Here is a 17,533-nt window from a genome sequence, read left to right as displayed (position 1 = left end):
GCTACGTATGTGAGATTAGACTCGCTCCGCGGGGAAGCACCTCAAGTAGACCACCCGATTTTCAACCCGGCATGGCCTTAGTGCCTGCTGGCAGCTCCCACTTCACCCCACATGGGCATTCATAACTAATTTGTGACATTGTTAAGCAGGATAATTGCGTAACAGGACTTTACGACTCTCGAGTCGAATAGCGCCTACCTATAGTTTATCCCATCCTGTTCAACAGCATACACGTGGATTCCACTACTGGGCTTATTGGGGCATGATGAATCGATGACACTGCTCAGGAGCAGAGTGGTAGAGGAAGAGAAATTTGTTTTCTTGAATTACTCATCCCATGTAATCTACCTATCGCCAAGATCTCTAGCCTAATTTTAATCTTGACCCACAGGTTGATCAGTGCTGTCGCGTGTGGAGTCGTAGACTCCGGAATATCCTTCTCCACATGAGCTGTGTCATTATCCCCGCGTGTTGTATATTGAAAAACCTATATATTCATCTCCAGGATTCGGGTTTGGGTGGAGTTCGAGTGATCTGCCCTACCAATTTCTAGCCTCGTTTATTCCTTGTAACTACAACACCTTTATCCAAGCATTTCTCCGACCATGGGCTTGGGTGTACTGGAGAACTCTTCGGGCTTGCGACGAGTTCCTGGAACTGTTACTCTAGCTGAGATTGACCACCAGAACACTGGAAATGCTGGACGACTCAAAAGAGGCACTAGACGCGACAAAAATATCATCCTCACGCCGCAACCGTCGAACGATCCAAACGATCCGTTGAATTGGCCGTACTACAAGAAAGTCACAATCGTTGCAATTATGGTTTTTGGGGCATGTCTGAACGCTGCGACAATCGGGCCTCTCCTCAGTGCCAGCATTGTGGTTCTTTCAGAGGAATTCAAAAGGCCTCTGACTGACATCACGCTTCTGACAGGTTACAACATGGTCGTTGCTGGGGCTTCTTGTCCATTGGCCTCGGCGTTGGCTACTAAATATGGGAAGCGACCGGTTTTTCTCGCCTCGTCACTTGCATGCGTTATCGGGAGCATTATAGGCTCGGCCAGCAAAACATACCATACCCTCCTTGCAGGTCGCATTATTCAGGGCTTTGCAATTGCCGCATACGAGTCTCTCACCTTCACCATGATTGGCGACTTATTCTACGTCCATCAACGTGGGCTCTGGGTCAATGTCATTTCTTTCACTCTCACGGCTGTGTCCAATATGAGTTCTATCATTTCTGGGCCTGTTACGAATAACCTGGGCTGGCATTACCTTTTCTACCTCCTGGTGGCTTGCTCAGGGTTCCAAACGCTCTTACTCCTTTTATTCGCCCCGGAAACTTGCTACATAAGGGATCCTTGCTTTAACGAACACCTCGCCACCGGCAATGAGAAATTCGATGTGAAGGGAACTACAGTAGTAGAACATGTCGAGTCAGCATCACAACTGACTACACGTCCACCTCCTGCGAAGACCTTCTGGCAAGAAATGGCCATTTACACGGGAACATACAGCGAAGAGAGCTTTATTAAGCTCTTGCTAGGTCCATTTCTGTGCCTCACTAACCTGTTCGCGTTGTGGACTGTCGTAATAACCGGTGTCATTACCTCAACCTACGTCGCCATATCCTACATCGTGGCGCAGATATTCTCTCCGCCGCCTTATTCGCTGTCAACCGCTCAAGTTGGGTACCTGTCCACAGGCCCATTCCTTGGCGGCGTCATTGGCTGTACTCTAGTTGCACAGACATCAGACCGTCTAACCATCTGGATGGCAAAACGCAACAACGGTATCTACGAGCCAGAGTTCCGGCTTCCGTTGATTATCTTTGCATTTATCTGCACCGGTGGGCTGTTCGGTTTTGGTGTTGTAGCACAGGCACAAGGAAATGTCTATCTGATCGATTTCATGTGGGGGATGACGCTGGTTGGAATCGCCTTTGCTGTTGGACCTTGCTCGGCTTACGCGATCGATGCATTCCGCGATATGAGCAATGAGATTTTCGTGGCAAATGTCATGTTTAAAAACTTTTTGTTCTTTGGTTACAGCTACTTCATCAACGACTGGATCACGAAGGATGGGGTGGCCAGTCCGTTCTATGTATTTGGCGGTATTAGTGCAGGATTGATTGTGACGGCACTTCCTGTCTATCTGTTCGGGAAAAAGTACAGGAGTATGTGGTCTCAGTACAACATTATGGAGATGCTGAAGATTCAGACACATGCCGAAATGTAGAATTTCCTAGTCTGTTTGGAGACCAATGGAGGTCTTGGACTGGGAGATGTTAGTGAATAAATAACGTTGGAGGGCAAAGATAATGAGTTCTTCTCACACTTTCCAAGTCAATGTTAAATTGTCAATAGTTACTGTACATGAAAATGATACGTTACCTTCTGTGTGGCACTGTGTGTTTGATTGTCCGCAGGTTGGGTTGCAAATATTTCCCGAAGAACCCTCCTTCCTTCCCCACATAGATTGTGCTCGGTTCAAACCGGCAATTAAGGTAGGCCCGAGCATCATATCTTGACATGGATTTTCAATAACCTCAGAGAAGCGGGGAAATACATCTTGTAACTGATGTCCTTTTTACCTGAAAGATCATACTCTCTACTGTTGTAAACCTGTGCCACCCATTAAGGCAATAACTATAGAGAACTAAGGCAAGAGTGATATTTGTTGTTTATGAAAAGGGAAAATGACCATTCTTTTCAATGCCCATATCATTATCCTCGGCGCCGGATCATGTGGCCTGCTATTTGCTCTCAAAATAAAGCTTGCAGGTCTGCTTACGAAACGATCTGATGGAGTTAGAGGAACAGCTTAGGGCATGTCACTACGGCACACCTGCAACATGCGAGTTCACCCGCGCTGGTATTATGGGGTGGATATCTCAAGAAGTCTTCCACCCACAGAGTGTATGCAGGAGGACGGAAGTGGGACGCAAATCGTCGGTCTGAACAACGAAGTTGAGCGCCAGCATGAATCGAATGTTCTGCTTCAGGTTGGATTGTGCTACTATGGGAGACAATATCTGAGATTCTAGAGGAGTATAGACTGGAAATTGCAAGATGTTCGTTACTTCCCAACGAGCGAAATGATCATCTCTTAGGCACCGATCACGTAGATGTAATGTATTCAGGTTATGTAGCCAGGCTCAAGTGTGTAAGCAAAGCCTTCGTCAATAACGACACCAAAATAAACTAATCTATCGATATGAAGTACAATCATAAAGCCTGAGTACCGCTTCCCCAGAACCTATCGAAGCCGATGTCACTTTAGTGATCTATGTTGCCAATAGTCACAGTTTTGAGGGTCTGATACTCGGCCATGCCATACTTGCTGCCTTCAAGACCATATCCACTCCCCTTGATTCCTCCAAACGGCGCCTCCACTGCACTCACCTTGCCTGTATTAACACCACACATGCCAAGCTGGAGTTTCTGCGCAAGACGCATCACCCGCCCGATATCTCTCGAGTAGAGATAACCCGCAAGACCAAACTCAGTATTGTTTGCCAACCTCACCACCTCCTCTTCACTCTCGAAAGCAAATATCGGTGCTAATGGGCCAAAAGTTTCTTCTTGTGAAACTTTCATTTCTTCTGCCACCCCAGTGAGCACAGTCGGCTCAATAAAGAACCCGTTTTCGAGTCCTTCAGGAATCGTGCCCCCAGTTCGCACCTCAGCACCCTTGCCAACAGCGTCGGCAATATGATCTTGTACCTTTTGCACAGCGGATTTGTTGATTAGAGGGCCCTGTGTCGAATTTACCTCAAGGCCGGGACCACATTTGAGCTGCTTGACTTTTGTAACGAGCTTCTGCGTAAACTCCTCGATGACACTCTTTTGCACATAAAACCGATTTGTACACACACAAGTCTGCCCAGAACACCGGAATTTTGAAGCCATAGCCCCCTCGACAGCGAGATCAAGATCTGCGTCTTCAAAGACAATAAAGGGAGCATTGCCACCAAGCTCGAGACTGACCTTTTTCAGTGTACCCGCAGCCAGCTTTGCCAATCCTTTCCCAACACCCGTGGACCCAGTAAAACTTATCTTCTTTATCAGTGGATTGACCGCCAACTCAGAGCTAACAGCTCTATCCCTAGTCGGAACGACCTGAACGACATTTGTAGGGAAGCCAGCGTCAACCATTAATTTTGCGAATGCTAATGCTGTGAATGGGGTTTCCGACGGAGGTTTAATAACGACCGCACATCCCGCCCCCAATGCGGGCGCGATTTTCCGTGTTATCATGGCGGCAGGGAAATTCCATGGAGTGATAATCCCACATACACCCACGGGTTCTTTGACGTCATGACCACAGTGTTCAATGTCGAAGATGGGATAAAGTCACCGTAGGCACGGGGTGCTTCGGCCGCGAACCAGGTGATAAAGCTGGCAGCGTGGGCAATTTCCGCCCGAGATTCGGCAATAGTCTTGCCATTTTCAAGACAGAGAATGATTGATACTATGGTCGATCGATTAGCTGGAACCAATGATGGGGTTTTGAGGGAGCGTAAAAGTACAATCATATATATTGGCCATGACCATATCGTGCCACTTTCTGAGTAATGAGCCGCGGGAAGCGGCCGTTGTCTCGGTGAAGTATTTCGGCTGGGCATTGTATGCGCTCTGGATGGCTGTTTGCATGGCGGCCATGTCGCAGTTTGCGGTAGTGCCTAAAATTGTGCCAGTGGAGGGCTCTAAAAAATTATTATACGGTTAGCTAAAGAGAGTGCTCTTTCCTTTCCTTTCACCTTTAAGTGTCGCAGGAAGAGAGGTCTAACCATAGACATTGAATGTCTCGCTTGCTTTCACCCATTTCCCGTCTATGAAGGCCGAATTCTGAATGAATAGGCCGGGTTCTTTCAGGTCACTGATGGCTTCGGTGGGAGAAAGCATTCTGGAGGCTTGAGAACAACAATATGTAATCAGATGCTAATTGAGAAGGAAGAGCTAGGCGGAGCCTCGGTGTCTTATTATGTACTTCAATGTCGGGACAAACAGTCCCTCCGTATATAGTCTTTATAGGTGTCAGGGATTATATGCCCAGTGGAGCCCCTCCCACTCACAACTATTTTGATAATAGTTAAGAATTAAGCAGGGAAGTATTGATCTAGGTACCCAGCGACAGTCTCTTTGGTGAACTCGCAAACTCGAAGCCCACATACCCCACATAAAGACCTTGCGACTTATCAATTTTCATCCACATTATTCGACAAAATCGCACTCTCTCAGGAAGCATTCTAGTCCAGAAGTTATATATGAGAATTTGCTGCGTGTTCGGTCAATGATATGATATTTTCTTGACGATAAAAGGAGCTACTGTGACTTTATCCGAGTATTCAAGGCTGACGCAATGAAAACTTGCTGAGAACTCATCCACACTTTAAACCTGCTATATTTTTATTGTCAATAGATTGAATATTTAAAATATTGAATAGTAAGGACTCTGTTAAAATTTCAGTGTCAAAATAAATCGTCCTTACTAAATGTCAACCCGCAAACCGTATTCTGTTTGAGGCGTGTACGCACGGGCACTGGCGCATGAAATGATTCGGGTCATAGGACTTTGTACCCACTAAGCTGTGCTGGGATGACAGCCCCGCAGTGTATTAACGTGGCAGAAGTGCAAACAAGACAATTTCATAAAAATGTCAACTTGGCATCGTCCTAACCGAATGAAGGCGTGGGTAGTATCCTCGTCTCCATAGTCTCCTTAGCTTTGGACAAAGGACGAGGGCCGAGCACCTCACCCCACACCCGTGTTGATCGTTGTTAAGACTCAGGGAGAGAACATAGTATGAGAATACATCCTTGAGTTGCTTGTTTGCCTTATCTTTACCGCAGCCGCCTTCCCCCACATGCTGCTTCAGTAACTTTAAGGTAATTGGCCCCAGGAAAGATTGTTAACAAGGCCCTTCCACTCTCTCCTCCTTCGTCTTTATACTAGAACAAGATATGTCTACATTCAAAAAAAGTCAGATTGTTGGCATCATTGGCCCTGCTGGATTTGGAGGCTCATACCTTTGTGTTGAGCTCATCCGTAGGGGACACTCGGTCATTGGACTCTCACGCAACCCTGAGTCCTTTGGTACATGCCCTGGTTATACGCCTAGAAAGTTAGACCTTGAGGCAGCTAGTATTGGCGACCTTGCAAACTATTTCCGCGACATAGAGGTGCTAGTGAGCCAATACGGGCCTCACACGCAAGGAGCAGATGCACTTCGCTACAGTAAGCAAAGACTCATTTTTCTTCAACCTTGAAATTCATATCTAATAACACCTTATTCAACAGTGCCGTACGTGGAGGTTGTAAGGAAACTGATTCTCGCTGTTAAACTCGCAAACATCAAATACTTTGTGTTTGTGGGAGGTGCCGGCAGCCTTGTGGTTCCTGGAACGCACGAGTCTTTATCAGACCACCCGAACTTCTTCTACGCCTATCGCCGACAAATGGCAGAAAGCGATTCTCATGTGCGGTATATGGAGGAGCGTCTTGGTCCAATCGGGGACGCCTTGCGTTCATACCGGAATGCTCGTCTCGCCGAAAGGTCCGGCCAAGCCACCGCAGCTGACTTGGAGCTGATACGAACGTATGAAGATAATATCCGGAAGAATGATCGAGCGTCTGAATATATCAAGGCTGGGAGAGCTAGCCTCTTGTTCTTCGAGGGGAACACTTCCTTCTCGTGGACGTTTGTTTCGCCCAGCCCTCTATACCGACCGGGGCCGCGCACTGGAACCTATGAAATTGCCATTGACTACGTCCCACTAAAAGGTGTCCAAGAAGGGGAAGACATCTTGGATGGTCGTTTGACCGGCATATCGGCCGCAGACTTGGCAGTGGCTATTGTGGACGAAATTGAGTCTCCGAAACTTAGGCACAAGCACTGGACTGCCTCTGCCGACCTTTCTGACGACACAGTGTATCCTAGCTATGTAACTGCTAAAGACATTTGATTGAGAGCTCATAGTTGGGAGTGTATAATCAATGAATTTAAATTCAGAACCTGCGATATACAGTATACAGAGAGGCTCGGGAAGTAGTCTATGTCGGGTCCATGATTTCAGTGGCGCAAGGATACAGTGTGCGGGCGACAGAGGTGAATCTTATGTCTGCGGCAGGCCCTTCATTGATCAGACAGAATTTAATGGTGAAAGAGGAAGGGGTATTGGTCTCACAGATATCAAGCAGCTTGCACTCATTCCTCTTGTATCTTTCGCTGCACCTTCTCTGCAATGCAAATCGACCACATAGCCAACTGTTGCAGCTCTTTTTGCCACCACCGGATTCCACAGAGGATCAAACATCAAACCCAGAGGTAGGGGAAGGTTGTCCTCTTCAGAAAAAGGGCTGCGGTATCTAATCTGCGTCGTGACAGGGAAATGAGCAAAATGCGTACTCGATGTTTCGTCAGACAAAATATCATGGGCTTCATATAATGCTTCCCCGCCTGCCAGCCAACATGATTCTGAAGGTTCTGAACTACCTCGGGTAGAGGGCTGATATGGCCAAATCACAAGTGGTTCTTTTTGTACTGACTCATCCTCCCCTGGGAGAGGGTGCGGCGTCGAGGTTGGTAATCTCATACAGTTGGTAGATAGAGCCTGTGAATCAAGTGTAGTAAAGTCAAGCACTGCGATTGCCTTTTGGATTCCGTCATCGTCATCGAAAGTAGCTGGAGGTGTGGCAAGCTTGCTGACTGGCGATGGACAGTAGGCTGCTGTGCCAGTGGCTCCTTGTTCCTCGGATGGTGTTTGGTCGGAATCCTGTGTATCTGTATGAGAGCTCATAGGCTGCCCTGGGAGAATCTTCAATGCCGATGAACTCGGTGCATTGTTATCGGGTACAACTCTTGGAGTGTATAGTGATTCGTGGGCGGCCTTTTCATGGCGGACGACCACATCTCTACCAGTAAGTAGTTAGATATGACTTGAGTAGCTTTGGGTAACTAATTTCCCGTATGAATGGCGACGAAGTGAGAATCTTACGCTCTACTGTAGTCTTTAGGACAATACCGACATTGGAAAGGCCGCTCTTGTGTATCTGTTTGGGAAATCAGCTTTTTCATTCAGTTTGATCTGAAGGGAACAATAACTAACGACGACCACGCTGATGGCGAACACGATGTTCACTCCGCTTGAATGTCTTCCTACAGACGGTGCAGACATGCTTCCGAGGCCCCGGCGCACCTGTCCTCAACATATTTGGTGAATTATCCATGGATAACATGTAACGGGAGAGTTACGGACGTTTCCAATCAAGCACACACAATAACCTCGAGCCAGAGAAAGAGTCATTATGAAGGATGAATTTTACAACATAGCCATTAGATATCAGACACAATAATCGTATGACAAAGACTATGTCATCAGAACTGACCTTTGCGATAAAGCTATGCTCCGTGCAGAACCGTTTTGGGGGCGCGACAATACCCCACATGGCTGTGTGGGGTGACTGTTTGGCTAAAACCGATCTCAACTCTCAACACGGAGATACATTGCACATTGACGCCCAAAAGGGTTTGCAGCATAGAGATATCGAAACAAAACGTAATTTTAGTTTTTACAGCATCTACGGTGCTCCGTTTGACTATGTGAGGATCTGACGTGCATTTTCCAACTAGAGACCATAGTCAGTGTTTCTGCTGAACATCATCACTGTCTTTACGGTGATCTCGTAACGTAGTTAAAATGCCAGTTGTTAGTGTGGTTATCAAATGTTAGTTTTTTGGTAGATAAAGGAACTTACATCTATTAGGCAGTTGCCAATCATGATTGCTTCACACCGTCTTCATCCTGGAAAGTCGAGTGAGCCAGTGATGTCTTGATAAATCCCAGCATGTGGTACTTAACACCCGTATCCCCTCGTCCGCTGAAAGCACGGAAGAGAGTATCGCCAGTGGGAAATAGCTTGAAGGAATTACGAGCATTTATTTGTATGAGAGCGTGCATAATCGTGCCCAAGCTGGTAAAAAGGCTAAGCCAAGTGGACCAGGAATCCCTTTTCTTGTAGCTTCCTTCGCCTCATTAGGAAGTGGTAGCATCAGAAGGATTATGCTACTCATACTAAACGCTCATTTGAACTCTAGCACTTGCAACTGAAGACGAGGTGTTGCAGACACTGAGATGGAAGCTTTAATTAGGCCTTACTAGCTGTGGCGAGGGATAGACCGTAAATCCCTCCACTAACTAGCACTCTTTTCAGCAAGGGTTATATTATTAAGATCAACTTCAAACCCAGGACAATGTTTTCAATCGATAGTAAGGCGGTATACTGGTCATTTAGCCCGTTTTTGGGATTGTATTGGTGGTCAATCAGCTTACTAGATGTTAGGTACATAAATATCTCGAGGCGATAGCTTGATGCATCCTTTAATAAGAGCCCCTTAGTAACACAGAGACCTATACTTGATATTAGTCCCAAATTGTAGGCTGTTCCCTTTTTGCTGAAAAGTCAATAATACGCCAGATATCGTTTTGAGGCCATGAATTAGCGCCAATTGCCAATCTTCCTCCATGAAGATAGATGATCACAGTCAGGCTAGTTCTAGCAGAGACAACCTTGGGCCCCATGAAATTCAAATCCAAGTATTCTGGGGAAACCAGAGGTGCTTCTTTCAACTTCTTTTAGCATTTCCATTAGCCTATTTTCCTATCCGCCACATTCCGTGACGGGCTTTGAGCCCGACAACAAGAGGGCAGTTGATAAAGTCCCTTTTCGCATATATTCGCACACGAGGCCTTTATGGGTATATGATCAGTACCGGGAGTGCACGGCTCGCTCGGGAACTACGTTACCAGCACGAGCAGGATTGGACACAAGGGAAACACTAATGAGAAACGGCGGCCCCATAGCTGGCTTTCCCCAAAGTCGCCCCCCGCGAGTCTCCGCATTTTCCCAAACCCACGGGTCGCGCCTTCTTTCGCCTACAACTTCTTTCTACTCGAATCTTCTCCCACACCTTCCTGTTTTACGGACTCATGATGAGGAATGTCGATGTTGCGGCTCGTAAGTGTGCCAAGTGCCATCGCGTCTTTTCTAAAGTTGAGCACTTGAGACGCCATCAACGATCACGTGAGTGTCTCTTTTGAAACCATTCCGCAAGACGACACGCTGAGAATTTTTCCTTCTGGAAGATACGGGGGAGCGACCTTTCAAGTGCCAATCCTGCGGAAGAACTTACGCTAGAAGGTGCGCATTTTTATCCTTGTAGCCATCCGTCTTTACCCTGACGCGATCGTTCATAGTGATGTTCTGAATCGGCATATCCGCAACCATCATTTAGCATCCCCGCAGGACGGGGAGAGTGCAGTTGTTCCACAAAGCGAGCCTGTGATGGATGAGTTGCTAGAGACGACCAATCCTCCGCTAGATGCTAGTTCCGGAGAGATGAACACAGGAAGGGGGAACCTGCCGTCCAACACGCCTTCCTCGTTGCAGCGCAACACGCCGCCTGAGTGTCCGACTCCACAGGATCTTAGTGTTCATGACCCAGGCAATGATGATTGGAATGGCATGCATCTTGACGATGACATGCAGGGACTACAACTTCCCTGTACCGAGGGGCTACCCGGATCCCTCGAAGATATTGGCGCCGTGGGAGTAACAGACGACCAGCATCCGCCGCAACTCGCGGCTTCTCAAAGTCCTGGACGAGGATTTACTCCATTTAATCCACATATCGACGTGTCTCTGGGAATGACGCAGCCATCCATCACCTGTGGCACCTTTGATATCATACCTCATCTGGATTTTGGCTCCGTTTTGTTGGATGATTTGCTTTTGACACCACCATCGTCCCGAGATCACAGACTCCATCACCACCAAAAAGATAATATTTCAAAGGAGCAGTTTGAGCAGGTGCGACGGCTCTGGCCCACAAGACGTCGGAAAGTCACCCTCTCCCCGTCCCCTGTGTGCTGGGATGACATTCTTCTCCACCCCGAAGATAATATCTTCTCTTCGACTGAATTGAAATCCATAGCAAGCCTTGAGTCCTCACCTGCGACCGGGTCACCCTGGGGACTTACTGAGGCTTGCCGGCACCGCCTGGCTCAAAGTATGATCAGCCATGCGCCTCACAGCGCGAATCAAACAAATGGTCTCGACGATCATGGGCCATGGAACGGTGAACCACCACCCACTGATATTCTAGACCTGTGCCTGGATCTCTACTTTGGTCAATTCCATGTTCATCTACCTTTTGTTCATCCGGGGACATTCAAAGCTTGCGATACGCCCAGTATCCTGCTGTTTCCTATGTGCTTGGTGGGTATGATGATCCTTAACAGAAAGACAGCTCACAAATTGATTGCCAACCATCTACCGGTGAGTTCTTATTCCGGCTCACTCTGGATTAAAGTATACTGAATTGTTTGAGTTCTACAGGGCGCCATTGACCACTGTAGAGCTGAGCTGAAATCCCAAACTCTCCGCCACTGCCCAGGCCCGGAGTTATTGACTGTCCTGGGTAGCGCTTGCCTCCTTTTATTTATTGCCGCCTCGACGGCTGTGAGTTCATTCGCACCCTACAACTCCTCCTTTACTGACGCGTGATTAGGAAATAGCCTTTGAAGACCGACGGCAGTCGCTTTATGAAGAAGCAGTATCTGTCAGATTGTCCCACCTGCTGCCAATCAAACCATTCAACCCGTTGCAGACTAACATTAATTTGCCCTAGATGGCTAAAGATAGGGGACTTTTCGACTCGCGTAGTTACAGCTACACTCTCATTCAAGCTGTGGGAGATGAGAACATCATGTGGAAAGCGTGGGCTCGGATCCAATCCGCTCAACGGTAGGCAATTGTAATGGTGGCTAAGTAAACCTCTAACATTGAATTAGTCTTACGGCCTGCCTGATTTTGGCTGATGTATACTCGGCACACATGCTGAATGTTGCGCCTATCCTTTCACCTGAGAAGGTGTATATGCCGCTTATATGCCGTGATTCCTTGTTCACAGTGTATTCCTCACATAAGTGGAAAGCCCTCATTGCGGTCGAGGACCCATGGAGACAGCCGCTCTCTGTGGTACCTGATATACAGAATCTTCCATCAGGGCTCACTGGACTGGGACTTCAAACAGCTCTTACATTAATATGGCTCCGTATGCTCAAACCTCGCCCCCAAACGCAAGGCCGCGCGGCCCTTGTGTTTGAGCCCTGGACGCCCAACGGTACCCTATCGTGTGAAGACACGGAGACCGGCAATGCACCTTCTATTGGATCTTGTCTGGCTTCGGCTTTTGAGGTTTACCGGTCGGAGCTCAAGGACGGAAATGCGAACTCACTGATCCTATGGCATTACTTATGTCTTCGTCTCACGAGTGACCTTGGTGTTATCGAGGATGCGGCCGGTCGGAATGGCCCTGAAGCTGCAATGGTAGCCCTTGAACGACTGAGGCTATGGGCCAACTCCCCTAGTGCTCGCCGTGCCTGCCTACACGCGGCTCAGATGTTCGTGACCATCAATAATCATCGTGTCTCTGATGGATTGATGCTTCATTCGGAAATGGCGTTATTTAATGCAGCACTTGTCATGGGGTTTTATTTACTCACGGCTCCTAACTTCAAATCGAGCGATGGCCCGTGTTATGACATCCTTGAGGAGGTGGACTGGATGCATCTGGGGGCATTGGGGTTGGAGTCACAGCCTCCGGACGAAGCCGTTTCTTCAGTCTCGGCAGCTGCTGGATTCATCCAGAATGGTGGTCCAGTTTCCTTCCACGGTGCAGAATATTGCAGTAAATACGGTGCGGCCCGGAGGTCGTTTATGAATGTTGCTTCTCAACTTGAAGAAGTGGGTAAATGGAATGTCCAGGAGTATTGCAACGTGCTGCATATAATCAGTGACACCCTGTTGACACCTGATGGTCAGAATGCCAGATTATGATCACCGATTGGAAGTTGCAAACCCCTGTCAACGTATACTGTCTAACTACGGCGCTAGCTGATGGATCATTGAATCTATATATCTATTCCTCCACTTATCGTACTAAATTTCTTAGAGCACGTTGCCGCGGTGCAATATATCGTTCTTAACTTGGACAGGGAGGTTTGAATGTGAAACAGAGACTGAAAAAGCTCGGTAGCACTAGAGTCTGCATAGGAACACTACCTACCATATGCACCCAAAGTGGCACATATTTACTTGTAGTTGAGCTTCTCAATGCTGGATCATGACCATATTTTTCATGCCCGAAGACATCCATGTGGGGTGCAACCCACTATTGTCCCATTCCCCACCCATGAGAGTATCAAGACATTATGTTGTATCCTCTTGTCCAAAACAACGTGCTCGACGGTCCGAGTCAACCCCGCTCAGGCTATTACCCCAACATAGGTTGAAGCGTGGATCTGGGGCTTCTCTCCAGCTACCATATATATTCCAACTCCCTGCCCCTGCATCGAGCAAAGCCTTGAGCAAGCCCACATCTATCAAACCGGGCATTCGCGATTCTATCATCATTCTAGATGACGATTCCTTTCACTCTGATTGTCGGCGCTGGCCCTAGCGGCCTGCTGCTAGCACTAATGCTCGGCAAAAAGGGCATACCTGTGCGACTTCTCGAAGCCGCAGAATCCCTCGATGATCGTCCACGCGCCACCCATTACTCTCCGCCAGCCGTCTACGAATTGCGCCGTGCTGGGGTGCTAGAGGATATGAAAGCCGAAGGCGCATTCATACCAAATGGAGCATGCTGGCGAAAGCTTAATGGCGAGTTTCTGAGTGGAGTCCGAGCTGCTGGAAGCAATGAACCGACTCCAACTCCAATGACCTGCTTTCCACTCAATAAGCTGAACCTTGTTCTCCAACGTCAAGTCGACAAACTACCCCATGTGGAGATACACTATTCTCATAAAGTCACTGGGCTTGGCCAAGATGAAGCCAAGGCATGGGTGGACGTGGAAACACCCGATGGCCCGCAGAGATTGGAGGCGCAGTATATTGTTGGGTGTGACGGTGCCAATAGTCAGGTCCGCCGTTCTCTGTTTGGAGATTGGGAGTTTCCCGGTTTTACATGGGAGCAGCAAATTGTTGCTACAAACGTACGTATATGCACGACGCATTGGAAAAAAGACAAAGTCCGCTGATGAAAGTCTAGACCTATTATCCATTCGAGAAACATGGATTTGATTGGGATTCCAACTTCATCATTCACCCAGAACACTGGTATATGGCTGCGCGGATCAGCAATGATGGACTATGGCGTGTCACCTATGGCGAGGTGCCAGGCCTCAGCTTAGATGAGCTTAAGGCCAGACAACCAATGAAGTTCAAGACACTCTTACCGGGTAATCCTGACCCTAAGGATTACAAAGTTGTCAGCTTTAGTCCTTATAAGGTCCACCAGCGCCTTTCGAAAAAAATGAGGGTCGGACGGTTTGTATTGGCTGCTGATGCTGCGCATTGTAAGTGATACCTTGGTTAAGCACTGCGTTCCTTTCCTCATGTTGGCCTATAAGACTAATCTCCGTTATAGTATGTAACCCCTTCGGAGGCCTGGGATTGACAGGCGGAATTGTGGATGTTGGAGGACTCTCTGACTGTCTTGAAGGTATATATTCAGGCCAAGCGGACGATACCATCTTAGACATATATGACACTGTTCGCCGGGCAAAGTATAATGAGATTGTGGACCCAGTTTCGACTGGTAATCTTCGCCTTCTATTTGAGCAAAATCCGGAAACAGCTCTTGAGGAGAGCGAGTTTCTGAAAATGTGCAAGAGGGCGGAGACAGACCCAGAGGTTGGTGCTTTGCAGAGGAGAGCAGGCGATGCTCTGCAATATGACTTCAGACAACACTATCGGAAATGAGAGGTCGTTCACACTATTTCTTTAATAGCCCTTGATATTTGCTTATTATCCATAACCGGGTAACTTGAGAAGTAGCAATACAACTCTATTACTATTAGCTCGTAATCTCCCATGAACAAAAAGCCCCGTTCCCGCACCCTCTCCCTCTTTTTTACCATTCTAATTGCCTTTGTTGGTGAAGCCTTCTTGAGGCTTCCTTAAATTACTGCCGTAGCATGCATATTAATACCAAAGCATGCCCACCGGGTCCTGATTCTAGACCATCATACCATGTGCAACCCAAACCCATCGCACGGAATTCAAAAATGGGCATAGGCTGCCGGAGGAGACGCGTGCAAGTAGGTAGCGGAAGATCATTGCACTCATGGTTTGCATGGGCCTTCTACCAATGCCTTAGTTGTCCGATTCTCCGATGACTTCTTTTACAAGAATATCGACGAGGTGTGGTGTCATCGTCCGGTATCATCCATCTGCTAAACGTGTGGGGAAATACTTACGATGTGCGCAAAACAATAACCAGAATACTGGTCGGGGTATTTATTTGTATGTAGGACACCAAGCCTTTCAAACCAACCATCTAACCTCCTAGTAGAAAAGCTATAGACAATAAAGCTTGCTACATAGAAACTCAATATTGTGGCCTATACAAAATTTCTGGTGGCAAGTAATCACCACTAAGGGGTCTGTACTAGCTAATGAAGGAATATTAGCCGATGTTAGGTGAATATTTTCCATAAGTGTGCGGGGAAAGTCCACCACATGGCCGGGTGATGACGGCACGTCGTTACCGTTCTAGCACCGGATAGATCCTCGTACAGAATGCAGCGAAATAGTTTTGAATTTAGCGCAGGGTATCCCAGCGGATGACCTTTAGTAGTCTTGGGGAATTTTCATAGCGGGCTATTATTAACCAGTGAAACAGGATACTCATAGGTAGCCAATTCTTTTCCCTTGTGTTCTCTTGTTTTGTATTGACACCTCACCTTGCATTCTTTTAGTTATCTTGTGGATGATCACTCCATGATAAGCACTGTTTGCTCCTGTTCGCCCCATACACATGCAAGGGTCTCAAGGTGAAAAGAATATTGTTTCCCTGTAGACTGTACGATATTTTGGCGTGGTTTTGGCTTCATGTTAACCTTTGCCAAATCCCCCACATGGTCGTGTATGTGGGGTATGACCCAACCCGAAGCGTGGTTGCCTTCACCAGCTGCACAGCCTCGCCGCAGGTGTTAGGAAAGATGACTATATCGTTTTTCATTACCTCTCGCCGTAGAAGATGTCGCACGATATGGATATTTGACCGGCTAACCTTTTGCCTTGATATTACATCTTTGGTTACTTTGTGGGGGCCTCCCTTAGTCTGGCGATGGGCAACTCATCAAAAAGTCCCCGAGCAACGCAAGGATCGTCCCGAAAACATATTGGCACTGAAAGGAAAGTTTTCAAAGTGTGTGAATATTGTGGCCACCACAGACCCGGTTCTTGTTAGTGCTTGCCCCGTTGATCTTGGTGTAACCCACACTACGCTGATCCGAAAGTATAGATACGCGAGACCGGCCGTTCCCTTGCTGTTATTGCTCTAAAAGCTATTTTAGAGCGTAAGTTCCGACACATTATCATTGATGCGTCCCCCAAAAAGTCTGGAACCCTTCCAATCTGACAGGTTGCTGTGTCTAGAGCTCTAGTCGTCCGACACGAGAATTCCACCCAGAAAAAGGAACACGCCTCACGACTTATACCCGATAAAGACACAATGGGAGTTTCAATCCCCGGAGAGGCGTCAGAAAAAACTCATAGCCCTCGCAGAGATACACCAGTCCCGAGCCAGAAACATGTAGGGGACAGCGCCACGCCCTCGACGTTTCCGTCTAGCCCAAATGAGAGGATCCGATGGGCCCTTGAAGTACTGGATTTTACCACTCTTCATTCAGAGGCACTTTCAGCCGACCATATGCCACCCCAGCACCCAAAAGAACCGGTACGCCTGGATACCGGGTATTTGACACCTGAGAGTTCAGCATCTTCGCAGAAATCAAATATCAAGTCATCTAAAAGAAGAAGAGGCTATGATAAAAAGTCTACAATGCAACCTTCTCGGTCTTCATCTGCAAGAAAAATCATACACCATAATTCTTTGTCTAATGACCTTCCTCTTCCCATTGGAGCGGTCTTTGATCCCTTGTGGAATCCGGTTATCACGAGGAGGGCCGCGGTCAATGGCTATGCGACGGATTTGCATCGGGAAATGCTGCGGAACGCGGGACTATTGGATGAGACTTTTAATTCGCTTGATATCTTTGGGTGAGTAAAATCAAACTGCGGGGTTTATTTCCAAGGACTAGAAGGGGGCAAATGATATTGGGGCCGTTCTTTTTGTTGCGAGCAGAGCATCCTTATCCTTTTGTTTTACTGTCCTGATAGAGAATTACTACGAATTAAAACCTGCCCTTGGCTATTTTTTGGCCACCCGTGGTATTAATGCAGTCGACTGGCTCCTGAGGTACATTTAGTGAAAATCTCCAACAACGGGCATCTAGCCAGTAGGCCGGGAATTCGACCACAGAAAATAAACTTAGTCACCAATATGTCATGCTGAAAAGTTACATACTAGATTATTGTGTATAAGTTGTCACTTTTTCCGGTACAAACTCAGCATGGGCTTCTCGATGCCACCTGGAACATTAAGTGGGGTGTCAATA

The 17,533-nt window shown here is 47.5% G+C and overlaps 5 protein-coding genes across 5 annotated transcripts; 4 read left to right on the top strand and 1 right to left on the bottom strand.

The window, feature by feature from the left end:
- Positions 1-605: 605 nt before the first annotated feature.
- Positions 606-2,240, top strand: N7496_004616 (uncharacterized protein; the record flags this gene model as incomplete). Its single annotated transcript, XM_056697545.1, has 1 exon — positions 606-2,240. One exon carries the CDS (start codon positions 606-608, stop codon positions 2,238-2,240), a length of 1,635 nt encoding a protein of 544 aa, XP_056556070.1.
- A 1,040-nt stretch (positions 2,241-3,280) lies between these two features.
- On the bottom strand, positions 3,281-4,261 carry N7496_004615 (Aldehyde/histidinol dehydrogenase; the record flags this gene model as incomplete). The annotated part of the gene is made up of 1 exon (XM_056697544.1): positions 3,281-4,261. One exon carries the CDS (start codon positions 4,259-4,261, stop codon positions 3,281-3,283), a length of 981 nt encoding a protein of 326 aa, XP_056556069.1.
- A 1,707-nt stretch (positions 4,262-5,968) lies between these two features.
- Positions 5,969-6,970, top strand: N7496_004614 (NAD(P)-dependent oxidoreductase; the record flags this gene model as incomplete). Its single annotated transcript, XM_056697543.1, has 2 exons — positions 5,969-6,242; positions 6,306-6,970. 2 exons carry the CDS (start codon positions 5,969-5,971, stop codon positions 6,968-6,970), a joined length of 939 nt encoding a protein of 312 aa, XP_056556068.1.
- A 3,024-nt stretch (positions 6,971-9,994) lies between these two features.
- Positions 9,995-12,905, top strand: N7496_004613 (uncharacterized protein; the record flags this gene model as incomplete). The annotated part of the gene is made up of 6 exons (XM_056697542.1): positions 9,995-10,022; positions 10,228-11,342; positions 11,403-11,525; positions 11,575-11,619; positions 11,695-11,810; positions 11,858-12,905. 6 exons carry the CDS (start codon positions 9,995-9,997, stop codon positions 12,903-12,905), a joined length of 2,475 nt encoding a protein of 824 aa, XP_056556067.1.
- A 581-nt stretch (positions 12,906-13,486) lies between these two features.
- Positions 13,487-14,831, top strand: N7496_004612 (FAD-dependent oxidoreductase; the record flags this gene model as incomplete). The annotated part of the gene is made up of 3 exons (XM_056697541.1): positions 13,487-14,062; positions 14,119-14,425; positions 14,497-14,831. The coding sequence occupies 3 exons, from the start codon at positions 13,487-13,489 to the stop codon at positions 14,829-14,831; spliced, it is 1,218 nt and encodes a 405-aa protein (XP_056556066.1).
- Positions 14,832-17,533: the final 2,702 nt, after the last annotated feature.

Source organism: Penicillium cataractarum, assembly GCF_028827025.1.
Source record: "Penicillium cataractarum strain IBT 29864 chromosome Unknown utg000004l, whole genome shotgun sequence".
Lineage (NCBI taxonomy): Eukaryota > Fungi > Ascomycota > Eurotiomycetes > Eurotiales > Aspergillaceae > Penicillium > Penicillium cataractarum.
The sequence above is the reverse complement of the archived record's forward strand: the minus strand, read 5'-3'. Positions and strand labels throughout refer to the sequence as shown.